This window comes from Malassezia japonica, chromosome 1 (assembly GCF_029542785.1).
Source record: "Malassezia japonica chromosome 1, complete sequence".
NCBI classification, from domain to species: domain Eukaryota; kingdom Fungi; phylum Basidiomycota; class Malasseziomycetes; order Malasseziales; family Malasseziaceae; genus Malassezia; species Malassezia japonica.
The window spans coordinates 701,700-724,646 of record NC_083370.1 but is presented as its reverse complement, the minus strand read 5'-3'; the positions used below and the strand labels follow the sequence as shown (position 1 = coordinate 724,646).

At 63.6% G+C, this 22,947-nt stretch overlaps 16 protein-coding genes across 16 annotated transcripts; 7 read left to right on the top strand and 9 right to left on the bottom strand.

The window, feature by feature from the left end:
• Nucleotides 1–21: 21 nt before the first annotated feature.
• Nucleotides 22–2,408, bottom strand: MJAP1_000410 (5-oxoprolinase (ATP-hydrolyzing); the record flags this gene model as incomplete). Its single annotated transcript, XM_060264380.1, has 3 exons — nucleotides 22–2,132; nucleotides 2,155–2,358; nucleotides 2,381–2,408. The coding sequence occupies 3 exons, from the start codon at nucleotides 2,406–2,408 to the stop codon at nucleotides 22–24; spliced, it is 2,343 nt and encodes a 780-aa protein (XP_060120363.1).
• A 78-nt stretch (nucleotides 2,409–2,486) lies between these two features.
• Nucleotides 2,487–2,751, top strand: MJAP1_000409 (uncharacterized protein; the record flags this gene model as incomplete). The annotated part of the gene is made up of 2 exons (XM_060264379.1): nucleotides 2,487–2,680; nucleotides 2,703–2,751. The coding sequence occupies 2 exons, from the start codon at nucleotides 2,487–2,489 to the stop codon at nucleotides 2,749–2,751; spliced, it is 243 nt and encodes an 80-aa protein (XP_060120362.1).
• Nucleotides 2,752–3,904, bottom strand: rec14 (Ski complex subunit Rec14; the record flags this gene model as incomplete). The annotated part of the gene is made up of 5 exons (XM_060264378.1): nucleotides 2,752–3,312; nucleotides 3,335–3,716; nucleotides 3,739–3,820; nucleotides 3,843–3,879; nucleotides 3,902–3,904. 5 exons carry the CDS (start codon nucleotides 3,902–3,904, stop codon nucleotides 2,752–2,754), a joined length of 1,065 nt encoding a protein of 354 aa, XP_060120361.1.
• Nucleotides 3,905–3,929: 25 nt separating this feature from the next.
• On the top strand, nucleotides 3,930–5,084 carry MJAP1_000407 (uncharacterized protein; the record flags this gene model as incomplete). The annotated part of the gene is made up of 1 exon (XM_060264377.1): nucleotides 3,930–5,084. One exon carries the CDS (start codon nucleotides 3,930–3,932, stop codon nucleotides 5,082–5,084), a length of 1,155 nt encoding a protein of 384 aa, XP_060120360.1.
• A 59-nt stretch (nucleotides 5,085–5,143) lies between these two features.
• MJAP1_000406 (uncharacterized protein) lies at nucleotides 5,144–6,100 on the top strand (the record flags this gene model as incomplete). The annotated part of the gene is made up of 4 exons (XM_060264376.1): nucleotides 5,144–5,217; nucleotides 5,240–5,620; nucleotides 5,643–6,009; nucleotides 6,032–6,100. The coding sequence occupies 4 exons, from the start codon at nucleotides 5,144–5,146 to the stop codon at nucleotides 6,098–6,100; spliced, it is 891 nt and encodes a 296-aa protein (XP_060120359.1).
• A 23-nt stretch (nucleotides 6,101–6,123) lies between these two features.
• Nucleotides 6,124–7,091, bottom strand: MJAP1_000405 (uncharacterized protein; the record flags this gene model as incomplete). The annotated part of the gene is made up of 2 exons (XM_060264375.1): nucleotides 6,124–6,217; nucleotides 6,241–7,091. The coding sequence occupies 2 exons, from the start codon at nucleotides 7,089–7,091 to the stop codon at nucleotides 6,124–6,126; spliced, it is 945 nt and encodes a 314-aa protein (XP_060120358.1).
• Nucleotides 7,092–7,150: 59 nt separating this feature from the next.
• Nucleotides 7,151–8,287, bottom strand: CCP1 (cytochrome-c peroxidase; the record flags this gene model as incomplete). The annotated part of the gene is made up of 1 exon (XM_060264374.1): nucleotides 7,151–8,287. One exon carries the CDS (start codon nucleotides 8,285–8,287, stop codon nucleotides 7,151–7,153), a length of 1,137 nt encoding a protein of 378 aa, XP_060120357.1.
• A 340-nt stretch (nucleotides 8,288–8,627) lies between these two features.
• MJAP1_000403 (uncharacterized protein) lies at nucleotides 8,628–8,960 on the bottom strand (the record flags this gene model as incomplete). The annotated part of the gene is made up of 1 exon (XM_060264373.1): nucleotides 8,628–8,960. One exon carries the CDS (start codon nucleotides 8,958–8,960, stop codon nucleotides 8,628–8,630), a length of 333 nt encoding a protein of 110 aa, XP_060120356.1.
• A 19-nt stretch (nucleotides 8,961–8,979) lies between these two features.
• On the bottom strand, nucleotides 8,980–13,366 carry GDI1 (Rab GDP dissociation inhibitor alpha; the record flags this gene model as incomplete). The annotated part of the gene is made up of 5 exons (XM_060264372.1): nucleotides 8,980–9,004; nucleotides 9,121–11,090; nucleotides 11,979–12,310; nucleotides 12,336–13,325; nucleotides 13,351–13,366. 5 exons carry the CDS (start codon nucleotides 13,364–13,366, stop codon nucleotides 8,980–8,982), a joined length of 3,333 nt encoding a protein of 1,110 aa, XP_060120355.1.
• A 91-nt stretch (nucleotides 13,367–13,457) lies between these two features.
• FAP7 (adenylate kinase) lies at nucleotides 13,458–14,139 on the top strand (the record flags this gene model as incomplete). The annotated part of the gene is made up of 3 exons (XM_060264371.1): nucleotides 13,458–13,468; nucleotides 13,499–13,918; nucleotides 13,941–14,139. The coding sequence occupies 3 exons, from the start codon at nucleotides 13,458–13,460 to the stop codon at nucleotides 14,137–14,139; spliced, it is 630 nt and encodes a 209-aa protein (XP_060120354.1).
• A 62-nt stretch (nucleotides 14,140–14,201) lies between these two features.
• MJAP1_000400 (uncharacterized protein) lies at nucleotides 14,202–15,047 on the bottom strand (the record flags this gene model as incomplete). Its single annotated transcript, XM_060264370.1, has 1 exon — nucleotides 14,202–15,047. The coding sequence occupies one exon, from the start codon at nucleotides 15,045–15,047 to the stop codon at nucleotides 14,202–14,204; it is 846 nt and encodes a 281-aa protein (XP_060120353.1).
• A 164-nt stretch (nucleotides 15,048–15,211) lies between these two features.
• On the top strand, nucleotides 15,212–16,735 carry MJAP1_000399 (uncharacterized protein; the record flags this gene model as incomplete). The annotated part of the gene is made up of 1 exon (XM_060264369.1): nucleotides 15,212–16,735. One exon carries the CDS (start codon nucleotides 15,212–15,214, stop codon nucleotides 16,733–16,735), a length of 1,524 nt encoding a protein of 507 aa, XP_060120352.1.
• Nucleotides 16,736–16,740: 5 nt separating this feature from the next.
• MJAP1_000398 (peptidylprolyl isomerase) lies at nucleotides 16,741–17,361 on the bottom strand (the record flags this gene model as incomplete). The annotated part of the gene is made up of 1 exon (XM_060264368.1): nucleotides 16,741–17,361. One exon carries the CDS (start codon nucleotides 17,359–17,361, stop codon nucleotides 16,741–16,743), a length of 621 nt encoding a protein of 206 aa, XP_060120351.1.
• Nucleotides 17,362–17,474: 113 nt separating this feature from the next.
• Nucleotides 17,475–20,155, top strand: MJAP1_000397 (uncharacterized protein; the record flags this gene model as incomplete). The annotated part of the gene is made up of 4 exons (XM_060264367.1): nucleotides 17,475–19,598; nucleotides 19,674–19,952; nucleotides 19,975–20,103; nucleotides 20,126–20,155. 4 exons carry the CDS (start codon nucleotides 17,475–17,477, stop codon nucleotides 20,153–20,155), a joined length of 2,562 nt encoding a protein of 853 aa, XP_060120350.1.
• Nucleotides 20,156–20,555: 400 nt separating this feature from the next.
• CPR6 (peptidylprolyl isomerase) lies at nucleotides 20,556–21,732 on the top strand (the record flags this gene model as incomplete). Its single annotated transcript, XM_060264366.1, has 2 exons — nucleotides 20,556–20,574; nucleotides 20,597–21,732. 2 exons carry the CDS (start codon nucleotides 20,556–20,558, stop codon nucleotides 21,730–21,732), a joined length of 1,155 nt encoding a protein of 384 aa, XP_060120349.1.
• Nucleotide 21,733: 1 nt separating this feature from the next.
• On the bottom strand, nucleotides 21,734–22,903 carry MJAP1_000395 (uncharacterized protein; the record flags this gene model as incomplete). Its single annotated transcript, XM_060264365.1, has 1 exon — nucleotides 21,734–22,903. One exon carries the CDS (start codon nucleotides 22,901–22,903, stop codon nucleotides 21,734–21,736), a length of 1,170 nt encoding a protein of 389 aa, XP_060120348.1.
• Nucleotides 22,904–22,947: the final 44 nt, after the last annotated feature.

Genomic DNA, 22,947 nt, shown 5'->3' with positions numbered 1-22,947 from the left:
GACCGTGTTTCTAAGGAAACTTTATTCGTAGAGAATGTTGAGGAGGACGGCCTGGCTCAGGATCCGTGCCTCGCACTTGGGCTCGACGAGGATCGTCTGCGTCTCGTCAATGAGAATCGCAGGCCCCTCGACCTGCTCAAAGCAGGCGAGGTCGCGCAGACGCACGATCGCCGTCGGCACGCGGCCGAGGCCGTCAAAGTACACGTCGCGGCGCGGCGCGCTGTCGAGCGCCTTGGCGGTGGCAAACGCGTCCTTGCCCTTGGCGGCGACCTGCTTAGCGTGCTCGCCGAGCACCGACGGGCCGAGTGAGTCAAACGTGCGGCCCACCGCCTTGACACGCACGTCGTCGACGATGATCGCACGCTGGTCGAGCACGAAGCCAAACTCTTGGCGGTAGGCATCGACAAACACCTTTTCCATGTCCCACGAGTCGGCGGGCTTGAGCGTCATCAGAGCCGTGTCCGTGCCGTCGTAGCGCAGGTGAAGGTAGACGTCCGTGTGGATACGGTCGCGCGCAAAGCCCTGCTTGTCGTGCAGCTCGTGGACGACCTTGGCCGTGAGTTCCTTGACACGCTCCTGGATGCGGCCTAGCGCCGAGGACGCGCTGGGGTTCTCTGCATACTCCCAGGTCTCATTGCACGGCTGCTGCGCCTCAAACACACGGTCGGCGAGCGCCATGCCGTACGCCGACAGAATCGACGAGTACTTGTGCACAACGACGGTCGTGATACCGAGCGAGCGCGCGATCGAGCACGCGTGCTGGCCACCCGCACCGCCAAAGCTCGAGAGGACGTGCTTCGAGGTGGAAAAGCCGCGCGCCTGCGTCAGCGAGCGAATCGGGCGGCACATGGCCTCGTTCGCGACGCGGATAAAGCCCTGCGCGACCTCGTCGACGGTCATCGAACGGCCCGTCTCGTCGTTGATGCGCTGCGTGAGCTCCTCAAACGCGCCGCGCGAGAGCTCCGCATCCAGGCCCTCGTTCTCGTTCGGGCCAAAGATCTTGGGGAACATTTCGACCGCCAGGCGGCCCGTGACGAGGTTCGCATCAGTGATGGCCAGCGGGCCGCCCTTGCGGTAGCACATCGGGCCAGGGTGCGCCGAGGCCGACTCGGGGCCCACGACAAACAGGCCGTTCCGGAAAAAGAGGCGCGACGAGCCGCCCGAGGCGACGGTGTTGACGTCCAGCTGGGGGCTCTGGATGGTCACGCCGTCGATCGTCGTCTCCATCACCTGCTCGTAGCGGCCGGCGTAGCGCGAAACGTCCGTGCTCGTGCCGCCCATGTCGAAGCCGATGCACGGGCGGCCGTCGGTCGGGTCGTACGACGTGAGCGCCATGCCGACCACGCCGCCGGCCGGGCCGCTGATAATCGACTTGAGGCCGGAAAAGTGGTCGACAGACGTCAGGCCGCCGTCCGACATCATGAACTCGACGCGCGTGCCGGCCGATCCGTTGCGCAGCGACTCGTCAAAGCCCTGGAAGAACGAGTTGATGTACGCCTGCAGGACCGGCGTGAGGTACGCGTCGGCAGTCGCCGACGTCGCGCGGGGAACCATCTTGATCATCGGCATGAGCTCGGCACTGCAGCTGATGCTGGGGAAGCCGATCTCCTCGGCAATTTTCTTGACCATCTGCTCGTGCTCCGGGAAGGTATAGGAGTAGATAAAGACGATTGCCAGGCTGCGGTAGCCCTGGTCGTAGTAGCGCTGGAGGTCCGCGCGTACCTTTTCCGCGTCAGGGCGCTGGAGCACGGCGACGGCCTCGCCAGAGATGCCCTGAACGATCTCCGGCGCGACGTACGGCGCACCGAGCGGGCCAGCGCTCGGCGGGATGTCCACACCCGAGTACTCCTTCGTGACCTTGGCATCGCGCGCGGTCGACGCAAACTGCACCGCATGCGAGCGCGCCTCGGGGTCGGACGCATAGCCGACGACCGTCACACGCTCGTCGACCTCGAGCACGTCGGTGTACAGCACGTCCGGCTTGTGGATCGCGAGGTCAAAGATCGCAGGGCGCGCCTGATTGCCGATTTGGACAATGTCGCGGAAGCCCTTGGTGGTGACCAGGACGTGCTTCTCGCCGTCGCGCTCGAGCAGCGCGTTGGTCGCGACCGTAGTCGAGAGACGGATGTACTCTGTGTGAGCCTTGGCACGTACCGATTTCGTGCGTCGAGATACGCTCGGAGCGGGGAATCGTGCGGCCCGTCGCATTCTCGAGGATGCGGCGGATCCCTTCTGTTGGGGCGTCCTTGTAATTGGAGGGGTCGCGCGACAGGAGCTTGATGACAATGTCGCGGGGGGGCTCGCCGGGGTTCTTGCCCGGAATCCGGCCCAGGCAGTCGGTAAAGGTTCCGCCACGGTCTGGGTAAGCCTCGTTACCTACCGATCGCAATTTGAATCCCGCCCGTCATCATGGAAGCTGTATGTAAATTACGGGGCGGGGCTATCACCCGATGTTGGGGCAATCGGGCTGAGCGAATTTCTTCCCCATGCCTGCACGCAACACGCCGCCCCTGGCGGGCCTCGATTTGGATGCAATGAACCCCGATATGGGGGTCGACTCGTCGGCTCGCATGCCGAGCCAGTATGTCGACCCCTGCAAAAAGGCTGCGTTGCAGTCGATGAAGTGCCTCGAGCGCAACGGCCACGACAAGGCCCAGTGCCACAACGAGTTCATGATCTAGTACGTATTTTCGCTTACACAGCCGCCGCTGCAAGCAGGAGTATGCGCGCCGGAAACGCGCGGGAGAGTAGCTATGGATCGACTTGGGCGCCCGTCGTAGTGCCGGCATTGCGGTAGCGGCGAACGGTGCCGTCTTCTCCACCTGTGACAAAGTCGGAGCCGGGGGCGAGGAGCTGCGTCGAGACGGCATCCTGCTCGGCGGTCTTGGGGGCCTGCGGCTTCCACGCGAGTGCCCACACCGGCGCGGGCTGCGAAAAGGTCGCGACACTCACCACCGGCGACGCCGCGAGATCCCATAGCTGCACGAGCCCGTCCGAGGCGCACGTCGCAACGATGCGGCCGTCGCCGCTCGATTGCACGTCGAGCACCCAGCCGTGGTGGCCTTGCAGGGCGGTAATGGTGCTTGGCACACGCGTCGCGCGCACATTCTGCAGGTCGTGCACGGTCGTCGTGCGGTCGTCCGAGCCGACAAACAGGTGGTCGGAAAAGGTAGAGGTGGGGGCACTAAAGTACAACGCACGCACGGGCTGCGCATGGTCGCAGACCAGCGCGATCTGCGCGCGCGTTTCGACGTCAAAGAGCAGCACCATGCCGCTGCTCGTGCCAAGCGCAAGGAGCGTTCCGTCATGGTTCTGGGTGAGTAGGAGCACGTACAAACGCAAGCTTCATCGCAAAGCCGTCGCCGTCGCCTTCGTCGACAGACAGCCGCGCGACGCCGTGGCCAAACGTCGACGGCGCCGCGGAAAAGAGCGCAGGCGCGAGGCCGTCGCCGCCTGCCGCAAAGACGTCGCCATTAGGGTGCAGCGCACTCGCGTACGCCTGCGTGCCGTACGCCGTGCCCTCGACCTCGGCCGCACTCAGCTCGGCAGACGCGCCGAGCGCAAGGCGCGCACCGTCCCAGTGCCACAGGGCGACCTGGCCATCGATGCTGCTGCTCAGCACGCGCTCGCCGTCTGCACTCGCCGAGAGCGCGACAACGCCAAGCGTATGCGGCGTAGACACGTCGCTAGACATCGGCGTGCCTTGCTGGGGGTCGCTGCGTGAGAAGAACGACGTACACGGCATCCACACGGCCCTCCGAGGTGCCTGCGACGATCCCGCGCGGGAGCCACTGCGCCTGCCACACCGATGCACCCGGCGCTAGGTCAGAAAAGAGACGTACCCAGGTCCAGCTGAAACTCTTCCAGGTACTGCAGAGACTAGGTCAGTCCGACCACCTACCATGAAGGTCCACGACGAGCCTCCACATATGGCCGCTGGCAGCTATCCAGAGCTGGACGAGATCCCTGCGGCGCCGGCGCGGGGTATGAGTACGCGCACGCAGGTGCCGATGCCTGACGTGATCCGGCGCCTATTCAAGAGCTTTCCCCTTTACGAGTGGCCCGCGGCCAAGGCGGTCGCGAGCGACGCGGACAAGGAGCATGTGCCGAGCAAACCCCTCTTGTACATTGCGCCGACATGGGCGGGCGAGTGGGCGAGTGCGGACCCCGTGAGCCTGCGCTGGCAGATGGAGCTGCTGCTGCGTGGCGCCGACTTTGACGTCGAGGTGCTGCGCGACCCGTACTGGGCGCCCGAAGGCAACACGCCCTTTCTGCACCTGCCTCCTGCGACGCAGTCGCCGGTCGGCCGGGAGAGCGGCTTCCCGTCGCTGCTAGGCACGTCGAGTCTGCCGCACTTTGTCGAGAACCACTATCCCCTGGAGCGTGCCGAGCTCGAGGAAAAGTCCGTGTGGCCGTCCGAGGCGGCGGCGCAAGAGAGCCTTGCGTGGCGCACGCTGCTCTACGGCCGCGTGACGGCCGGCGCACTGCTCCTTGCGCTGCGCTGTGGCGCGTTTACCAACAGCGACACGCGCCAGCCGCTGCTGCGTGCGCTCGCCGGCGGCATGCTCGCCGGCGAGGCGACAGAAGAGCAGCGCGAGCTCGCGCGTGTCTCGCAGCTGAGCACGGCCGGCGCATCGTTCGAAAGCATCGAGGCGGTGTACGGCGGGCACTATTTGGCGGACACGCGCAATCCCCTTGCGCTGATTCCGAGTTATACCGTGGACTTTGTCGGATTCCTGAGCGGCACGTCGAAGCACGATGCGCCGGACGCCGAGACGTCCATTCCTCCCCCCTCTGCCCGCATCGACCAGGAGACGATCCTGCAGCAGGCGGCCGAGGGCCTCGTCGCGTGCGCCGCGCGCCTCGCGACGGACGTCGACGCGTCGACCGGCGAAGGCTGGATGCTGGGCGCGCACCGCGCCACCTCGCTCGACTGCCTCTTGTTTGCGGCGCTACACACGATTCTATCGATTCCGGACGACTCGCCAGATGCCCATAGCCCCCTGCGCCTCGCCGTCGAGCGGCACGGCGTGCTGGCCGCCTATGCCCGGCGCCTCCGCACGGCCCTGCCGGGTAATTTATAGGGTGGAACCGGCACACAAAATTATGCACGCCGCTGCGCCTCGTGCTCGCTTGTGCTACGATGCGTCTTCCGGAGACTGCCAAGGATATTCTGGCTGGCACTTCGGGCGGTGTGGCCCAGGTGCTGGTGGGCCAGTACGTGCTGCAGCTGACACAGGCCTTTCGATATCGTCAAGGTGCGCATCCAGACAGCGCCCCCGGGCAAGTACTCGGGTATCGTGGACTGCATTAGCGACATCTTCAAGAAGGGCGGACCGATGGCGTTCTACAAAGGCACGACGATGCCGTTGATCGGTGTCGGTGCCTGCGTCTCGATCCAGTTTGGTGTCGTGCAGTACTTCAAGGGCCTCTTCCGCGAGGAGAACGTCGCCAAGCACGGGAAGGCGGGCCTGCACCTGACGCAGTGGCAGCTGTACGCGTCCGGTGCCGCGGGCGGTATCGCGAACAGTGTGCTTGCCGCTCCGATCGAGCAGGTCCGTATTCGCCTCCAGACGCAGCAGACGCTGGTGTACCACGGTCCTTTCGACTGCCTGAAGCAGTACGTATCGCTTCTCACCCAGAATCGCAGCCAAGGGCGGCGTCTCGGGCATCTTCCGCGGCTTTGTACCGACCGTGCTGCGTGAGGGCCACGGCATGGGCATCTACTTTATGACCTATGAGTACCTCGTGCAGCACAAGATGAAGTCGCTCGGCATCGAGCACCGCTCGCAGCTCTCGCCGACGGTGCCGCTCCTGGCCGGCGCCTCGGCGGGTATCGTGCTGTGGCTCATGGTATACCCGATCGATGTCATCAAGTCGTACATGCAGACGGACGCGATCGAGCCCTCGAAGCGCACCTTCCGCGGCACGCTGGATGTCGTCCGCCAGGTGTACGCCAGCGGGGGCGTCAGCGGCTTCTTCCGCGGCCTCGTCCCGACTCTCATTCGTGTACGTACTTTGGCTGACGCAGGCGCCTTTCGCCAACGGTGCCACGTTCCTTGCTTTCGAGATGGCTCGGCACGAGCTGTCGCACTTTTAGTCGTCGTAGTGCATATATACTTTCTACGCAAAGGAGGCAATCGCTTGGTCGAGCTCCGCCTGCCGCGCGGCCCAGTCCACAGCGAGCGGGGCATGGGGGGCATGGGTGTGGAGAGCGCTGGGTAAGTCGGGGGAACGTACGCTTCCTTGGCATCAAACTCCGCGGCACTCGCATCGCCCGCAAGCGCCGTAAAGACGGCCTGGTCGCTGGCCACGGCCGCGTCCGCAGGATCAAACGCCGCGGCCTCGTCCGCAACGGCACGCGCGCCGCGGCTGTCACCCAGCGCAGCGTTCGCAACGGCCTTGCCGACGAGCGACGGCACCATGTTCGCCGTGTTGGCCACAGTCGAGCTCTGGCTCAACTCGTCATAGACATAGTAGGCCTGCTGCGTCGCACGGCCGCCACGCACAAGGCCGATCCACGCCTCCATAAACTGGACCAGGAGCGAATCGTCGCCCCATTGCCGCACCGCCATGTACTCTTTCTCGGCCAAATCCACACGGTGGATGGCCAGCAGGATATGCACACCGAGCGCGACACACTCGAGCTCGCGGCTGCCACCCGCACCGGTCACGCCAAGCGTCTCCAGCGCGAGCTCTGCGTTGCCGCTTGTAAAGAGCGCAAGGCCCACATTGTAGCGGATCATCTCGCTGGCCAGCTCCCCGGGCTCGGCCAGGTCCAGCAGCGACTGGAGCTGGTCGAGCACGCTCTGCGCATCCACCGTATCACCACCCTGTGACGCCTCCATGTAGTCGGCAAGGAGGAGCACCGACATGGCGAGCGGCGACTCGGCTTGGTCGCCGATCAGCTGGCGGGCCTGTGCAAAGTCGCGCAGCGCAACCGCGGCGCGCGCAGCGTACGCCAGCTGCAAGAGGCTCACATCGTCCACGATGCCGCTCGGAGCACTCCTGCGCGCGAGCGCAATGCAGCCTGCATACGCATTCTGGTAGTACAGGCTCTGGATCTCAAACGTCGCTGGGTCAACACTCATCGTGTCCGCAAAGAGCGGGACACACCTCCATACCTCCACATATATGGATGCTACGGCGTCTACTTCTCCTTCTTGTCCTCCTTCTTGTCCTCCTTCTTGTCTTCCTTCTTGTCTTCCTTCTTGTCCTCTTCCTTGTCCTCCTGGTCAAAGGTGCGCACAAACTCGAGCGGCTTGTCGGTACCGAGCGAGCGTGCAGACTTCTTAAAGTTCTCCTCCGGCACACCGAGCTCGAGGAGGCGGGTGAACACATTGGCAAAGTCCTTGAAGAAGAGCGACTCGTCCTCGGCGTACTTCTTGACCCACTTCTTAAAGGTCGAGTCCTTGACGAGCGAGTAGTCGGTGGGGAGCATCATGAGCTCGTCGGTCTCGTCAGCGTACTGGAAGGGACCGTCCCACTTCTTGGGGTTCCACTTCATATCGAGGAGACCGGTGAAGAACGAGTTCGAGAAGGTGGTTTGGGAGAAGGTCCAGGGGCCGTCAAAGCCACTGCGGTGACCGTGGCACTGGCCGAGGGCGTGCGCACCGGTAAGCGCGACGATCTCCTGGTCGTTGTAGCCCATGCGGTGGAAGATGTTGCGGAGGTGGTCCTGGCCCTGCGAGCCATCAGGGAGACGGCCATCCGGAGGAGTGTCTTCCGCGGGGTGGTCGTCACGGCCAGGGCGCCAGGGGATCGTGGGGCCACCCATCTCCTGGATACCGCACACACCACCGAGCGTCCAGAGGTCCGAGTACGTAATCCAGGGGAACTCGGCCTTGATCGGCTCGTGGAACTTGCGGGCGTGCTCGAGACCAGCGTTCGCCTCGTAGCCAGCCTCCTGGGGGAAGCGCATCGTAGCACCGTTGCTACCACCCGTGTTCGAGTCCTTGTCGTAGGTACCGCTCGTGTGCCACGCGAGACGCACGACAACCGGAGCGTAACTGCCAGCGTCGTAGTCGGGGTCCTTCTCAAAGAGCTCCGCAATGCGGTTGTACACCTTCTGGTAGTCCTCTTTGGTGGGGATCTTCTTCGCGTCCGCCTTGCTGCTCAGCGTCGACGAGCTGCCGGCCGCACCGCCGCCAGCCAGGAACGACTTGACATCGTCGTTCAGGTAGTATGCACCACCGGCGGCGGCAGCGACCAGAATAGCGCTCACCACCAGGCCGCCGCTGCCTTGACTCGGCTTGGGAGTCTCCGAGCTGTAGGCACGAGCGCCCATGCTGGGAACAGCGGCCTTGGCGCAGCGTGGCGCGGCGGCCAGACGGGCTCCGCGGGTCAGGCGAAGAGAGGAACGAAGAGATGCCATGGTATACGCAATGGTCCTAGGGCAAACCGCCGCCACGCCGCCAGCACGCCGACCCACTCCCCCTTCAAGCCTGCAAGTCTACCGCTCCAATAACGTAATGGCCTAATCCGCAAACTATGATTGGCTATCAAGAACGGACCTATGGTGCACGGGCACCGGAAGCCAGCGGGTGCACGGACGGGACAAGTCGGCCGAAGAGTGAGGTGTGCGGGCCACCCCCCGCGCAGGGTCCAAGCGATGAGCGTGTGGAGGGCTACTCTTTCTTGCCACCGAATGGGCTCACCATCTTGCCGTTCTTCTGCTCGGCGATGACGGACTTGTCAGCGGCGGCCGTGCCGCCGGACAGGTACGACTTCAGGTCGTCGCTAAACATGTAGAGACCACCGACAAGAAGGCCGAGAAGCGTCACCGTGATGATAGGGCCGCTGGTGCCGGCCTTGTCGGTCTTGGCCGTCTCCTCCAGCGGCGTGCTCTTGCGCTCGTTCGGCGGCGGCGGCGTCGGGGCGCTGTAGGCACGAATTCCGTAGAAGCGAGGCGCAATGCGAGCGCTAGGGAGCATACGAGTCGATTTGAGCATCGCAGACATGATGAATGGAGGCGAGTAGCTAGGCAGGGTTCAGGGGACATGCACTGCCCAACCCGATGCCCCAATTGGGAAAACGTAATCAATGGAATACAGTGTCATCAACTATCGTGGGGAAGGAGATATGGAACAATAGGGGAGTTGAATGCATCAAGGCGACCACCTCCGCTTCAGGCTCGAGCCGCCCTCTTCGACAAGGGTGCAGACATTTTGGTCCGGAGAACTCAATGGCGTGCTAGTGCGAGTGAGCGCGAGTTTTGCACGTGTCTGGAGGTTGGGGATCGGACGGAAGTCATCATCACGGCGTTTGCCCCAGCGTGCTTTCAGGGGGCAAGTGATTTTGTTATTCCGAATCATAGCCAGTTCAAGACTCAGCATGAGCAGATGGGCACCGTTACTCAGCAGGCGCGGGCGGGGAAGAACAGCCTCCTCCTCGCTGGGTTCGGGCACGGGGCTGCCTGACGTACGGCAAGGCACGGCAGGGGCAGATGCTGGCACCGGCACGGTAGTCGTGTCGTCCGACGAGTTGACGATTTTAACCGCGCCACGCCGTCCGCGGGTATCGGGCGAGATCGAATCCACCTTCTCGTCGCGACTGCGGCCCGCCGTGGCAGCCGCCGCATAGGTCATGCCCGCAAGGCGCGAACGGCGCGAACGGCGACTGCCATTTGCATGCCGCGACGAGGGCGCAGCGACCACAGAACCACTGCAGTTGAAGGGCACCTTGGCCCCAAGCGGCTCGCTCGCATGCTGCTGCATCGGACGGCTGCGTCGGCCACGGTCGCGTGTGCGCCCGCGGCCACGACGGTCCTCTTCCTGGGGCTCCTCGACTTCGGCAGCGAGATCGTGCGTTTCGGGGATCGCGTCGATGCTGATCGGCTCGGGGTCTGCAACAGGAGGCCGCGAAGCACGCTGTGTATCGCGGCGCAGCTTCCGACGTGCATGCCGAGAAACCACAGTTTTAAAACCGTTTTCGTCGATAGATGCATCAGGGATTGCATCGAGTTGCAGGACGCCATTAATCATAAGGGGCGCCTGGGGGTGTGCGGTCAAGCGGGGCGAGGCAGGCGGTGTCGCCTCGTCCACCGGCTTGACGTTGCTGGGGGAAATGCGCGAGGGCTTCAGCTGGTAGCCCGGGTTGCACACCGCCATGCCCAGCGCCGAGAGCGACGGAATCAGCTCCGTGTCACGAACATTGAGCAGCGGAGGGCGCGGCGAAAGAATACGAGCGCGCTGTTGGGGGCTCAGAGTATAGGATCGCGTGGCGCTCGTGTCGCTCGCCATGCCATGGCGGCGGTTCTGCAGACGCTCCTCACGGAAGTCGCCTGGACCCACGCTGCGGCTGCGCGAGTGGATGCGGAAAGTTTGCAGCTGCGCCACCGAGGAGAACTCAGTGTCTGGGTCGATCGGCTCACCAATACCCGAGACGTAGGCAGAGAAGTCTTGGGGCCCTTTGCAAGACCGATCCGGTACCCCGTTTTCTGTGTTGTGCAGGGACAAGGAGACAGACTCGCCCAATGCAGGCACATCTGCGTCGCTGTCCGAGGGCGAGGGGGAGACGGTGCGACTATCCGATTCACTCTGGCCGCCAATGGTCTTTGCGTCGTCTTGGAGGAACGTCGCGTAGCACTCGGACCGCTGCATCACATCACTTAGGCTGCGCTGACGTTGCGACGGAGGCCGCTGTGGAACCGGGGGTAGCGACTCCAAGTCGTGCTCCAGCGAGTTGTCGAGCCCCAGGGCCAATGGCGCGCCACTGGGGTGCAAATCGGGCGAAATCGACACTGTCTTGGTGTCGGATGCGGTTTCGTCCAGTGCTTCGAGCGAGGTCGTGACCGTTTCGGTCGTATCGATACTGTCTGCGCTGCACTTGGAGCAGGAAGACCACGAGGAACCCGGGGTGATACTGCCCGATACACTGCCCTCGCGTGACCCCCGGAAGAGGACACTGTGCGGGGTCGTGATCTCGGTCGGCGACAGACCCGCCGAATCCACAGGAGAAGGCGTCGTTTCCACCGGGGATAAGGACCTGTCCCGCTCACCAGGCCATAGTTTGGCCAGTGGCGTGTATAGGTTGGTCTGAGCCGCACTGGGCAGGCCCTTGAGGCGCATCAGCGCCGCATGCGCGTCGCGCTCCCGTGACCGAGAGCGGCTGCGGGAGTAGCTCGGCGAGGAGCTGTTTGCGTCAGCGTCTTGGCTGTGTGACCGTCGTGTGCCAGTCGCCTTGAGCGATGCGGCGTTCAAGTTTTGCAATTGCTGAGCGAGCAAGTCACTCGCTCGTGGCGCACCTGTAAACGCAGTGGTCAATGGGGGAGCATAGATTGCATTCATAGAAGCAGGTATTGCGTGGCTCCTTGCAGAAGGGGCGCGGTCCACCGTGAGCTCGCCATCAAAGTGGCAGGTGGACGCCCGAGATATGCGAATGGGAGAAGCCATGGTATTCAATGATCAAAGCAGGTCGCAATGGCCGCCGACAAAAGGAAAAGGAACAGAATGCAAAGACTCACGAGTCCAGCGTGCGGCGAGGTAGAGCAGAGCAGTGCTCTTAGCCACACGCGACTTGGCGTACTGGTGCCTATAGAAGGCAGTCGTTTATGCACAAGCGCGAAACTGGGATGCTTGCTTCAAGCAGGTGGCAGAACGCAGGCGCAGCACACTGGCTCGTCGTGAGAGTACAACTCGCGCCCACACGACCGACGCACACGGCTTGGAAACGACTTCAGCCGCGTTGGCTGGGCAAAGAGCTTATTAGGGAAGCTGGTCCAATGCCAGACCCTCCACACCGCGTACATTCGGCCGAAGTACAGTCGGGTGTCATGATTGGACACGGAGGTCATGTGCTGAGCCGTTCAGGAGATAGCGAGGCCCCGATTGGCTGCGAAACATCTACGATGTGGGTCGTCGGAACGCCCGGTCAAGTCGTTTACGAAGCGTGCATATTCGGAATGGATGTAGGCGCGTCCCCGCAAATTACTCACGTCAGATTGCAGCTCGCTTCGAATCCGGACATTAAGCTTGGACCTGGGCGCCTTCGGATTCGTCGCGCTTCTTCAGGACAAGCGGCTGGCCCGTGATGCGGCGCCAGACGTCATGGATGTCCTCCACAACCGTTTCGAAATGCGAAGTAGGATCGTAGGAGCGCGTGATAAAGACATTGTCTTCCTTGCCCGACTCCAGCGGCTCCTCGAGCGTGGTGATCGTGACAAACTTTTCATGGATCGGGCCGAGGAGGTCGAGACCAGGGCGCAGCTCCAGCTCGGGCTTGTCCGTCTCGACGACAGTCGAGACCTGCACAATGTAGAGGTCCTTGGGGCACACGTTGTGCGTCGAGGATACTTCGGCAATGTAGATGTCTAAATGAGTAAGAGAGAAACGTACCGTGCTTGCGGCCCACCTGGTTCTGGGGAATAATCAGCTGCACCGAGTCCGAGTTGTCCGTGTTGGGGATGGGGTGCTTCAGGATGCAGATGGCACGCACAACCTTCTCCGTTTCGCGCACACGCGACTTGTTGCCGACCGAGCGGAAGTAGCTGGGGTCGCCGACGACCATCTTGGCCTTGACCGTCTCGTCGCCGGAGCGCACACCGGCAAACTTGCCGCTCTCGTCCAGGACAATCTCGTCGACGGGCTTGTCGAGCATGTAGGTACCACCGTAGATCGCAGAGAGACGCGCAAAGCCTTGGGGCAGCTCGCCAAGGCCGTACAGAGGGTAGATGTAGGGCGACTTGCCGTAGCGCGCCATGGACGACATGTACAGCAGGATGCGCTCGTACGTCTCGCGCGCAGGGCGCTGAAGATACAGGTCGTCGAGGTGCAGCGCCATGGCGTGTCCGATAAAGTCGCGCGTACCGGGCTCGAGGCCGAACTGCGCAAAGACCTTCTCCATGGGCCACGAGTCGAGATCCACGCCCTGGTGGGTCTTGGGGTCATTATCACGCCAGTTTTGCAGGAACTCAAAGAAGCGCTTCGCGCGGCGCTTCTCAAAGAGGCCCATCAGCGGCGAGCGCACGGCCTCCATCTCGGTGCTCGGCACCTTGGCGATGCGCTTGTCGCGGTACACGTAGCTCGCAGCAATCTGCTTGAACTCGAGGTAGCGTGTCACGTCCGTGTGGACGAGCATGTTGACGATCTCGCCGTTGGCCATCATGAACTTGGGGATCATGTCGATGGCGTAATCACGGTCGCGGCCGATGTCCTTCGGCACCTCCTCGCCAGGGCGGAACTTGTTGTAGAGCTGCGTGAGGGTGAGCGAAGCGCATTCGGCGCCATAGTAGTCGTTGCGGTCAATGTGCAGCACCTTCTTGCCCTCCACAGAGAGCAGCGCAGAAAGCACACACTCAGTCACACCCGTGCCAAGAATAACGGCGTCTGCGTCAGGCAACACGCCACCTACCGTACGTCTCGTCCATCGTGGCTGTTGCTTTCTACGCGCCGGGCCGTGCTTACTTATTTCCCCGTACAGGAGTTACGTGTGGAGAGAAGAACCGCACAGCGAGTGCCATGGTCCGATCGTAGGTGGCGCGGCGTGACTCTCACGCTAGATACCCCAATATTGTGGTGACCGGTACGCCGGGCACCGGCAAGACCACGCTGGCGGCCCAGATCTGCGAGATGTTTACCGGTCCGAGCGGCGCGCATGTCATGCGGCACATGGATGTAGGCCCCCTGGTGAAGCAGCAGGGCTTCCACAAGTCCTACGACGCGGACTGGGAGACGTACGAGGTGGATGAGGACCAGCTGATTGACCACCTGGAGCCGCTGTCGGGCGGAAGTGCACCGGAACCGCTCGACGTCGACCCCAGCGCGTGCGAGGACGCGAAAGAGATCGCCGACGACGACGAGACGCGCGGCGGGCTCGTCCTCGACTGGCACACGTGCGATGCGTGGCCGGAGCGCTGGGTGGACCTCGTGATTGTGCTGCGGTGCGACCACCAGCTTTTGTGGAAGCGTCTCGAGAAGCGGTACGTCTCTCTTCTTACCCAGCAACTATGCGGAGAAAAAGATTGCCGAGAACAACGAGGCGGAGATTATGGGCGTCGTCGCCGAGGACGCCCAAGAGTCGTACGCGCCCGAGTGCATCGTCACCCTCCGCAGCGAGAGCGCGGACGAGATGGAGTCCAACGCCGAGCGCATTGTCCAGTGGATCCATGCCTGGCGCCAGCAGCGCGGATTGGAGGCCTAGACAATTTTGATGCATCTACACGAGTCGTGACTATGCATAGGGTATGCAGTGCGCGATAGAGACTACCACGCCCAGCCCGGGCGCTGGAATCCGTTCACAATCTTGCGGTTGAGGCGGGTGACGCCGCCGCTGCCGAGGCTGCGCACGCGGCGGCGCGCCGTCTCGAGCTGCTTGGCCTCGCGCTCCTCCCAGGTCTTGCCCGGCCGCAAAACAATGTGCATCCGCGCCTGAGGGTGGTGCATGATTCCGTGGCGTGCGCGGCCCTTGATGTCGAGGCGCGCAAAGTAGGTGCCCTTGTTGACCCATGCCTCGGAGACCGTGAGCGTGCGCGGGTCCATGCCCTTGGCCACCGCGTGATCGCGCGCCAGGACGAGCGTCGAGCGCACACGACGCGCAGCGCGCTTGGCGCTGAACTGCATCTGGACAATGGCAAAGTCGATCGGCTTGCCGCTGATCTGGTCGGCGAGCAGCTTGAGCTTGCGCGGCGAGATGCGGAACACGGCGGTACTGTACTTGTGTTCCTGCTTTTCCACGCCGTTCTCGTCGAGGCCGCCCCAGCGCTTGCGCTCCAGGCGCTTGGCACGCTTCTCCTCTGCGCGCTCCTTCTCCAGGCTCTCGTGGCGCACGTGCGGCGAGTCCAGCACGTCGTCCACGAGCGAGTCACCCGTCGACGACTGCGCCGCCATCATTTCGTCGCGGCGCTGGTCGCGCTGCACGCGCTCGTAGTCGTCTGGAAGAAGACCGCCCTGCTTGCGCTGCAGTTGGCGCTCGCGGCGGTTACCTTGAATAATCGGCAGGACCGTGTCCCAAAAGCTCGCACGGGGAGTACTGGTCGCAAAAGTGCGCACATTCGCTACCGGCAGCACACGCGGCGCGCGCACGAGCGTGGCCCACGCCCGCTGCAGCATCGCGGAAGAAGGAAGGGCGGATGTACTCACGTGACTCTTGCCTTCTCCCAGGTGCGTGGTCCGAGAGCATGAGGGCGTGGGGCGTGGGGCGTGCGCTCGCGCGGTCGTGCCTCTTTCCGAGAGCATCAGCTTACCTTTCAGTGCGAACCTATTCTGCGCGAAATATGGCAGTGGAACTTCCTCAGCGCCCGACGCTGTACATTGACGGGTCGTGGACGCGCTCGAGCGACGACAAGACGCGCCCGACCGTGAACCCGTTTGATGCCAAGACCCTCGTCGAGGTGGACGAGGCGACGCCCGCGGATGCGGAGCGTGCTGTTGCTGTGGCGAAGAAATACTTTACCGAGTCGGACTGGTCGACGAAGCCGTACGCGGAGCGCTGTGCGCTGCTCGACCGCTATGCGGACCTCTTGCAGGAGCACAAGCCGAAGCTTGCCGAAATCGAAACGCTGGACACGGGCAAGACGCTCGGCGAGAGCGAGATTGATATCGACGATGTGACAAACGTGTTCCGTTTCTACGCCAAAGAGGCGCTCAAGCTCGAGAAGGACAAGTCGATTACCGGCGAGCTCATCCCCGACTCGGTCAAGAGCACGGTGGTGCACGAGCCGGTGGGCGTGTGCGTGCTGATCACGCCGTGGAACTACCCCATTTTGCAGCTCTGCTGGAAACTGGCGCCCGCGCTCGCCACCGGCAACGTGGTGATTGTGAAGCCGTCGGAAGTGACGCCGCTCTCGACCATCTACCTCGTGAAGCTCTTGATCGAGGCGGGCTTCCCCCCGCAGAGCGTGCAGCTGCTCACTGCGTCCGGCGCATCGGTCGGCCCCACGCTGACCGAGCACCCCGACGTGGACCTCGTATCGTTCACCGGTGGCCTAGCGACCGGCCGCCAGATTATCCGCAGCTGTGCCGAGACGATCAAGCGCTGCACGGTCGAGCTCGGGGGCAAGAACCCGAATGTGGTGTTTGCCGACTGCGATCTGGACTGGGCGATCGACAATGTGCTCACCGCCGTCTTTGTGCACTCGGGCCAGGTGTGCTCGTCCGGTGCGCGTCTCATTGTGGAAGAGTCGATTGCCGACCGTCTCGTCGCCGGCGTCGTCGAGCGTGCGAAGCAGATCGTGATGGGCAGCGGCCTGGACCCCAAGACGGAGACGGGCCCGCTGGTCTCGGCGGAGCACCGCAGCAAGGTCGAGGCCTATGTGAAGCTTGCGCACGAAGAAGGCGCGCAAGTCCTCTGTGGCGGCGCGCGCCCCGACCCCGCGCAGTTCCCCGAGCTGGCGAACGGCTTCTTTTTCCTGCCGACGGTCGTCGACCGCTGCGACCGCTCGATGCGCATCGTGCAGGAGGAGACCTTTGGCCCGATCCTCACCGTGGAGCGTTTCAAGGACGGTGACGAAGAGACGGCAGTGCGTCTCGCGAACGATACCAAGTACGGCCTCGCCGGCGGCGTCCAGTCCAAGGACCAGGCGCGTGCCGAGCGCGTCGCCCGCCGCCTGCGACATGGCTCGGTGTGGGTGAACACCTACGGCGCCTACACCCCTCAGGCCGAGTGGGGCGGCTTTGGCATGTCGGGCAACGGCCGCGAGCTCGGCAGCAAGGGCCTCGACGAGTACGTCGAGGCAAAGCACATCTGGGCCGAGACCAAGCCCGCGATGATGGACTGGTTCAAAGGTGCTCGTATGTAGTCTATTTAAAGCTCGTCCTTAGCCGGCTTCTCGAGCTCAGCCTCCGGGAGGATGCCCGAGTCCGCAATGACCACGTCCTCGACCGGGCGGTCGCCCGGACGGGTCTGGACGTCCTCGACGTACTTGACGACGTCCATGCCGTCGACGACGCGGCCAAACACGACGTGGCGGCCGTCGAGCCATGGGGTAGCGACGGTCGTGATGAAGAACTGCGAGCCGTTCGTGTCCTGGCCCGCGTTCGCCATCGAGAGAATACCCGGGCCCTCGTGCTGGAGCTCAAAGTTCTCGTCGGGGAAGCTCTTGCCCCAGATCGACATACCGCCACGGCCGTCGCCGCGCGTGTAGTCGCCGCCCTGGATCATAAAGTTCTTGATCACACGGTGGAACTTGCTGCCCGCGTAGCCGCGGCCCTCGCCACGCTGCGCGAGGCCGAGGAAGTTTTCGACAGTCTTGGGCGTCGTCTCGCCGTACAGGCCGATCGTCACGCGGCCGATCGACTTGTCGCCGTGCTCGATGTCAAAGAAGGCAAGGTTCGTGATCTTGGCATCCTTGTGCGACAGCGCAAGCGTCGCGCTGGCACACACCAGCACCAGCACACTCAGCACACGCCCCACGTTCATCCACATGTTGGTTTCCGGCAAGCCCGCACCGAGTCTCGGCCGAGGGATCCCGGCGTCTCTCTGCGCGACGAGTGCTGGCGCGGCGCGGCGACATGGAGCGCGAGGCGAGAGGAAGCGCGATGGATGCGCATGGTGCAGGCTCCTCCGGCCTGATGACGCCGAGCGAGCTGGCGAATGTGCTGCTGGAAGCTTTCAAGACGCTGTTGAGCGAGTCGGAGAGCTATGTGCTCTACTTTGAGCAGCGATTCCGCCTCGAAGAGGAGCACCTGCGTGCGCTTAAGAGCATGCTCGAAAAGCAGCGGGACCTGGATCTGCGCATTAACCATAAGCTGGCCGTTACGCCGGGGCTGTTGCCGGATGTGAACAGCCTGTCGGGGCTGCGGAACACGTGGGGCGACGTGCGCCTGAGCGAGATGTGGGCGGTCGACCTGCGCCTGCAGTCGCTCCTGGAGTGGAAGCGCTCGACGCTGCAGCCGATTGTGCAGTTCCGCGATGCGCAGGAGCGCATCCGGCGGCGCGTCAAGGACGACCTGAAAAACTGCGTCGACGACTACGACGAAATGCGCGGCTCGACCCTGCCGCGCATCCGCAAGATTTATGAAAAGCGGTGCGAGGAGCTCGAGTTTTACCGCCACCAGCAGCGTGCGATCGAGGAGCAGCGCATGCTCCTCTCGACGCCGCTGCAGGAGCCGCGCACACCGACCGAGTCGGAGACGATCCGGCCCGTGCATGACAGCGGCACAGCGAGCCCGGGCATCCTGTCGCCCCCCGCGACGGATGGGGGCAACGGCTACTTTGCGGGCACCGCGAGCCCGGGGCAGGTGACGTCGCCCCACGGCCGGCCGCATTTCTTGGATGGGCTGCGCAAAAAAGAGGCGTGGGACGGCGCGCCAAAGCGCCTAAACGCGCTCTTTACCCGCATGCTCGACGTGTCCTCTGAAAAAGGCGCCGATCCTTCCGTGCCGGCGCCGGCCGCGACCGACGGCATCAGCCCGAGCACGTCGCTCGGCGCGGCGCCCGAAGTGCTCCCGGCCACCTCCCAAAAGTCGCAGCAGATCCTCGCTGTGAAGCAGGCCAAGGCGAAGCGCGACGTCGACGAGGCCGACCGCGCGTACCGCAAGGCGATCTTTGACCTCGAGACGCTGCGTATCCGCCTGAACAAGACGCTGGCGGCAGCCAACACGTCGCTGCTCGAGTGGCGCAAGGAGCTGGCCGTGACGATGCACCGCGCGTGTCTGCAGCAGGTGCGCGATACAATGTCGATCCGCACCTCGATCGAGTCCGTGCACAAGCAGGACGAGCAGCTGGCGCTGCACATGCTCGACCATCTCGACGCGGAGCAGCGCATGTGCGAGGACTGGCTGCCGAGCACGCGCTCGCTCGTGCAGGAGGAGCGCATGCAGTACGTCAACTACTGGCACGGGCCGTACAAAGACCTGATCTTTGGCACGGGCCTCGTCGATTATGCCTTTTCGCACGGCGATGCGACCACGGCCTCGACCACGACCGGCACCGGGCTGATTGTGCCGTCGGTGCGCCCTCCGCTGATCGTGTCCAAGTGCATCCAGTTCATGGAACACCCGCGGTGCCTCGCGACGCCGGGCATCTACCGCCTGAGTGCCAAGTACTCCCGTGTGCAGGAGCTCACGAGCATGATTGAGCAGGACGAGGCGCGCTTCACCTTTGATGCGGAGCGCGAAGAGGCCGTGATGGTCGCGAGCATCCTCAAGCTGTACCTGCGCCAGCTCCCCGAGCCGGTCATGACGATGCGCTGGGAAGAGCGCATCAAGTATACGCACGAGCGCGACGAGCACATCCGCAGCGGCTTCACCTTCTTCAAGTCGCGCATCCGCCGCATGCCGCCGATCCACCAGGCGACGCTCCGTGCGCTCCTGATGCATCTGGCGACCGTTGCGGCGCACGCGGACAAGAACAAGATGACCGTGGCGAACCTCGCCGTGATCTTTTCCCCGGTCATTCTCTCCGAGACAGACCACGAGACGACGAGCCTCGCCGCAGCGGCAGAAGAAGACAAGACGATGGAGGATTTGATCGTCTACTGCGCCGAGATCTTCTCTATGCCCGCCGGGCGCAACTCGCCGCTGCCGCCGGTGCCGGTGGAGAAGGAAAAACCCCTGCAGCGCGACATGTACGATCGCCGCCGCCAGGCCATGTCGTGGGACAGCAACGCGACACAGCTCGAGCACGCGTTCCAGATGTCCGACCACGGCAGCGAGTCGCATGTGACGTACACACCCCATAGCTACGATACCCGCCCTTAGTCACGAACGAGGGCCTTCCTTATGACCTCCACACAGCCGCAACAGGTCGACGTGACGGACCTCAATGTGCCGCAGCTGCTCGACGTGCGCAAGCAGCTCGAGCTGGAGCTGAAGCAGTTTACGGCCATGTTTGGGCAGCTGAAGCTGGCACAGACGCGCTTCCAGGGATGCCTCGACTCGGTCGACAAGATCCGGCCAGAGAACCAGGACAAGGTGTCGCTCCTTCCGCTCACCGCCTCGCTGTACGTGCCGGGCCGGCTCAGCGATCCGAATACGGTGATTGTCGATGTGGGCACAGGGTACTTTGTCGAAAAGGTGCGTATCTCGCCTGACACAGACGCGCGACGAGGCACGGAAACTCTACCAGGACAAGATCGCCTACGTCACAAAGAACATGGAGCAGCTCCAGGAGACGATCCACCGCAAGCAGGATAATGTGCGCGTCGTCGGAGAGGTCATGCAAGTGGTGCGTTGCGCGACTAATGCAGAAAGCGATTCAGCAGCGCGAGACGGCGTAGCGAATGGATGTACAAGAGAGCTAGGGGCATGACAGGCAGACCGTGCGTGCTAGGGCCATGCATGCGGTGTGCTAGGGAGTGTAGGACCACCCTACGCTATATCATGGATACATGTGCATTGCAAGTACAAGGCACGCACGTAGCAATGTACTGTACAGTGTCCTATGCACGCTTCTAAGCCGGACAGGTCTATGCACACAAAGCAGCGAGAAACAAGCGGCGCGGGGGGGACAAGTTCCCTCTCTCTTTGCATCGCACGACCCGCCCTTTCTAGCCCACAACTTTATAGCAGCCTAGATCCAACGTCGATCGATACCAATCCAGCGTCCATCCTCCTCCCACTCCACCGAACGCAGCCGATTGTTCTACGCCGCCTCCACACCCTCCCACCTTCTACGACATGGGCAACCCGATCGTTTGTACGTAGCGCCGCTTACCCAGACTTTGACATCGCGTTCGACGGCGCGTCTGCGCCTACGCGCGCCGGTGAGAACCGTGTGGTGCTGGAGCTGTACGCCGACAAGGTCCCCAAGACCGCGGAGAACTTCCGTGCGCTGTGCACGGGCGAAAAAGGCGCGAGCGCCGTGTCCGGCACGCCGCTGACTTACAAAGGCAGCGCGTTCCACCGTGTGATCCCCCACTTTATGATCCAGGGCGGTGACTTTACGCGGGGCGACGGCACGGGCGGTGAGTCGATCTACGGCGAAAAGTTTGAGGACGAGAAGCTCGACGGCAAGCACGATGTGCCGTTCCTGCTGTCGATGGCGAATGCCGGTCCCGGCACGAACGGCTCGCAGTTCTTTATCACGACCGTGCCGACGCCGCACCTCGACGGCAAGCACGTCGTTTTTGGCAGGGTGCTCCGTGGTAAGGATGTCGTGCGCCGCGTCGAGCAGAGCCAGACCGGCGCGAACGACCGCCCGGTGCACGCCATCACCATTGCCGACTGTGGCGAGTTTAGCACCGCGCAGCTCGCCGAGGCGAACTTTGACTATGGCATCGCGCCCGACGCGACCGGCGACCGCTACGAGGCCTACCCCGAGGACGCGGACGTGGACCTCGAGGAGAAGCCCGAAGAGGCGCTCAAGATCGCCAAGGACCTCAAGGGGCTCGCCGGGAGCCTTGTCGGCAAAGGCGAGTGGGCGCTTGCGCTCGAAAAGTACGAGAAAGCGCTGCGCTACCTGCTGATCAACCCTGCGCTGCCCGAGTCGAGCGACGCGGCGTTTGTGAAGGAGTACCTCTCTTTCCGCACCCCGCTCGAGCTGAACGGCGCGCTGTGCGCGCTCAAGACGTCGCCGCCGCAAAACGCCCTCGCCGAGTCGCTCGCGACCAAGGTCGTGGAGCGTGCCACGCAGCCCACCAAGCCGAGCGACGCAGAGCTCGCCAAGGCGTACTTCCGCCGTGCGCTCGCACGCTCCGCGTCGAAGCGCGACGAGGAGGCCAAGGCCGACCTTGCCGAGGCGCTGCGCCTCGCGCCCGGCGACGCCGGCATCCTCAAGGAAAAGGCTGCGATTGAGCAGCGCCAAAAGGTGCGTCTGGAAAAGCAGCGTGCTGCCTATAGCAAGATGTTCTCGTAGTCTACTTCTTGTATCCGGCCTCCTCCAGGACCTCCTTGAGGTTCTTGAGCACCTGGTCGACGTCGGTGCGCGACGGGTCGACGACCGACACGCCCATGTGGCCGATACGGAAGTACTCGTCCTTGCACTCCTTGTGCAGGCCCGCGCCGAGCACGATGCCGCGCTGCGCCATCTTCGGCAGGACATCCGGGGCCTTGAGGCCGCCGGGGTAGCGGACAGCGGTCATGCCGTTCGCGGCGCCGTTCGACTGCTGCAGATCGTCGGCGACCAGCTGCTTCACGCCGAGCTCGGTCAGGAAGTTCTTGACCTTCTGCGAGGCCTCCTTGGTCTTCTGGAAGCGCTCCTCGAGCGACACGGAGCCCTCGGTAATGGTCGTCAGGCTCTGGTGCAGCGCGTAGATCAGGTTCGTGGGCGGCGTGCCAAAGTAGGCGGGCGATCCGGCCTCGTACGCCTTCATGACCGGCAACAGCTTGTGCCAGCTGAGGTAGTACGTCGGCGGGGGCGCGCTGCGCGACTCAAACGCCTTGAGCGCACGGGGGCCCGCGACGACGATCGTCGCACCCGGCGGGCAGCCGAGGCCCTTTTGCGAGCCGGTGAGCACCACATCGACGCCCCACTCCTCGAGGCGGAGCTCCTCGGAGGCAACGCTGCACACACCGTCAACCAGGACGAGCGTCTCGGGCGAGACCTCCTGGACGGCGGCGGCGACGGCCTTGACGTCGGACAGCACACCGGTGCTAGTGTCGACGTGCGTGATGGTGATCGCGCGGTACTTCTTCTCCTTGAGCGCGCTCTTCACCTCGTCCAGCGACGGGCGCTTGCCGACCGGGGCCTTGAGGACGGTGGTCTTGGCGCCGTACGTCTCGAGGCACTCGGCGAACGAGTCGGAAAAGTAGCCGGTCTGCAGCACGAGCACCTCGTCGTTGGGCTGCACGACGTTCGTAGAGACCATGTCCCAGCCGAGCGTGCCGGAGCCGGCGACGACAAACGGCTGCGAGTTGGGGGCGTAGAGCACCTTCTTGAGCATCGTCAGGACCTTGCCAAAGACGGGAACAAAGTCGGGCGACACGTGCGCCATCGCGGGGTGCGCGTTGGCGTAGAGGACATCGTCCGCGACCTCAATCGGGCCGGGGATCATCAAAAGCTTGTGCTCAGCCTGCTTAAAGGACATCGTGGAAGGATGCCGAACCCCGCCGCTCGGGCCTCGCTTTGCCC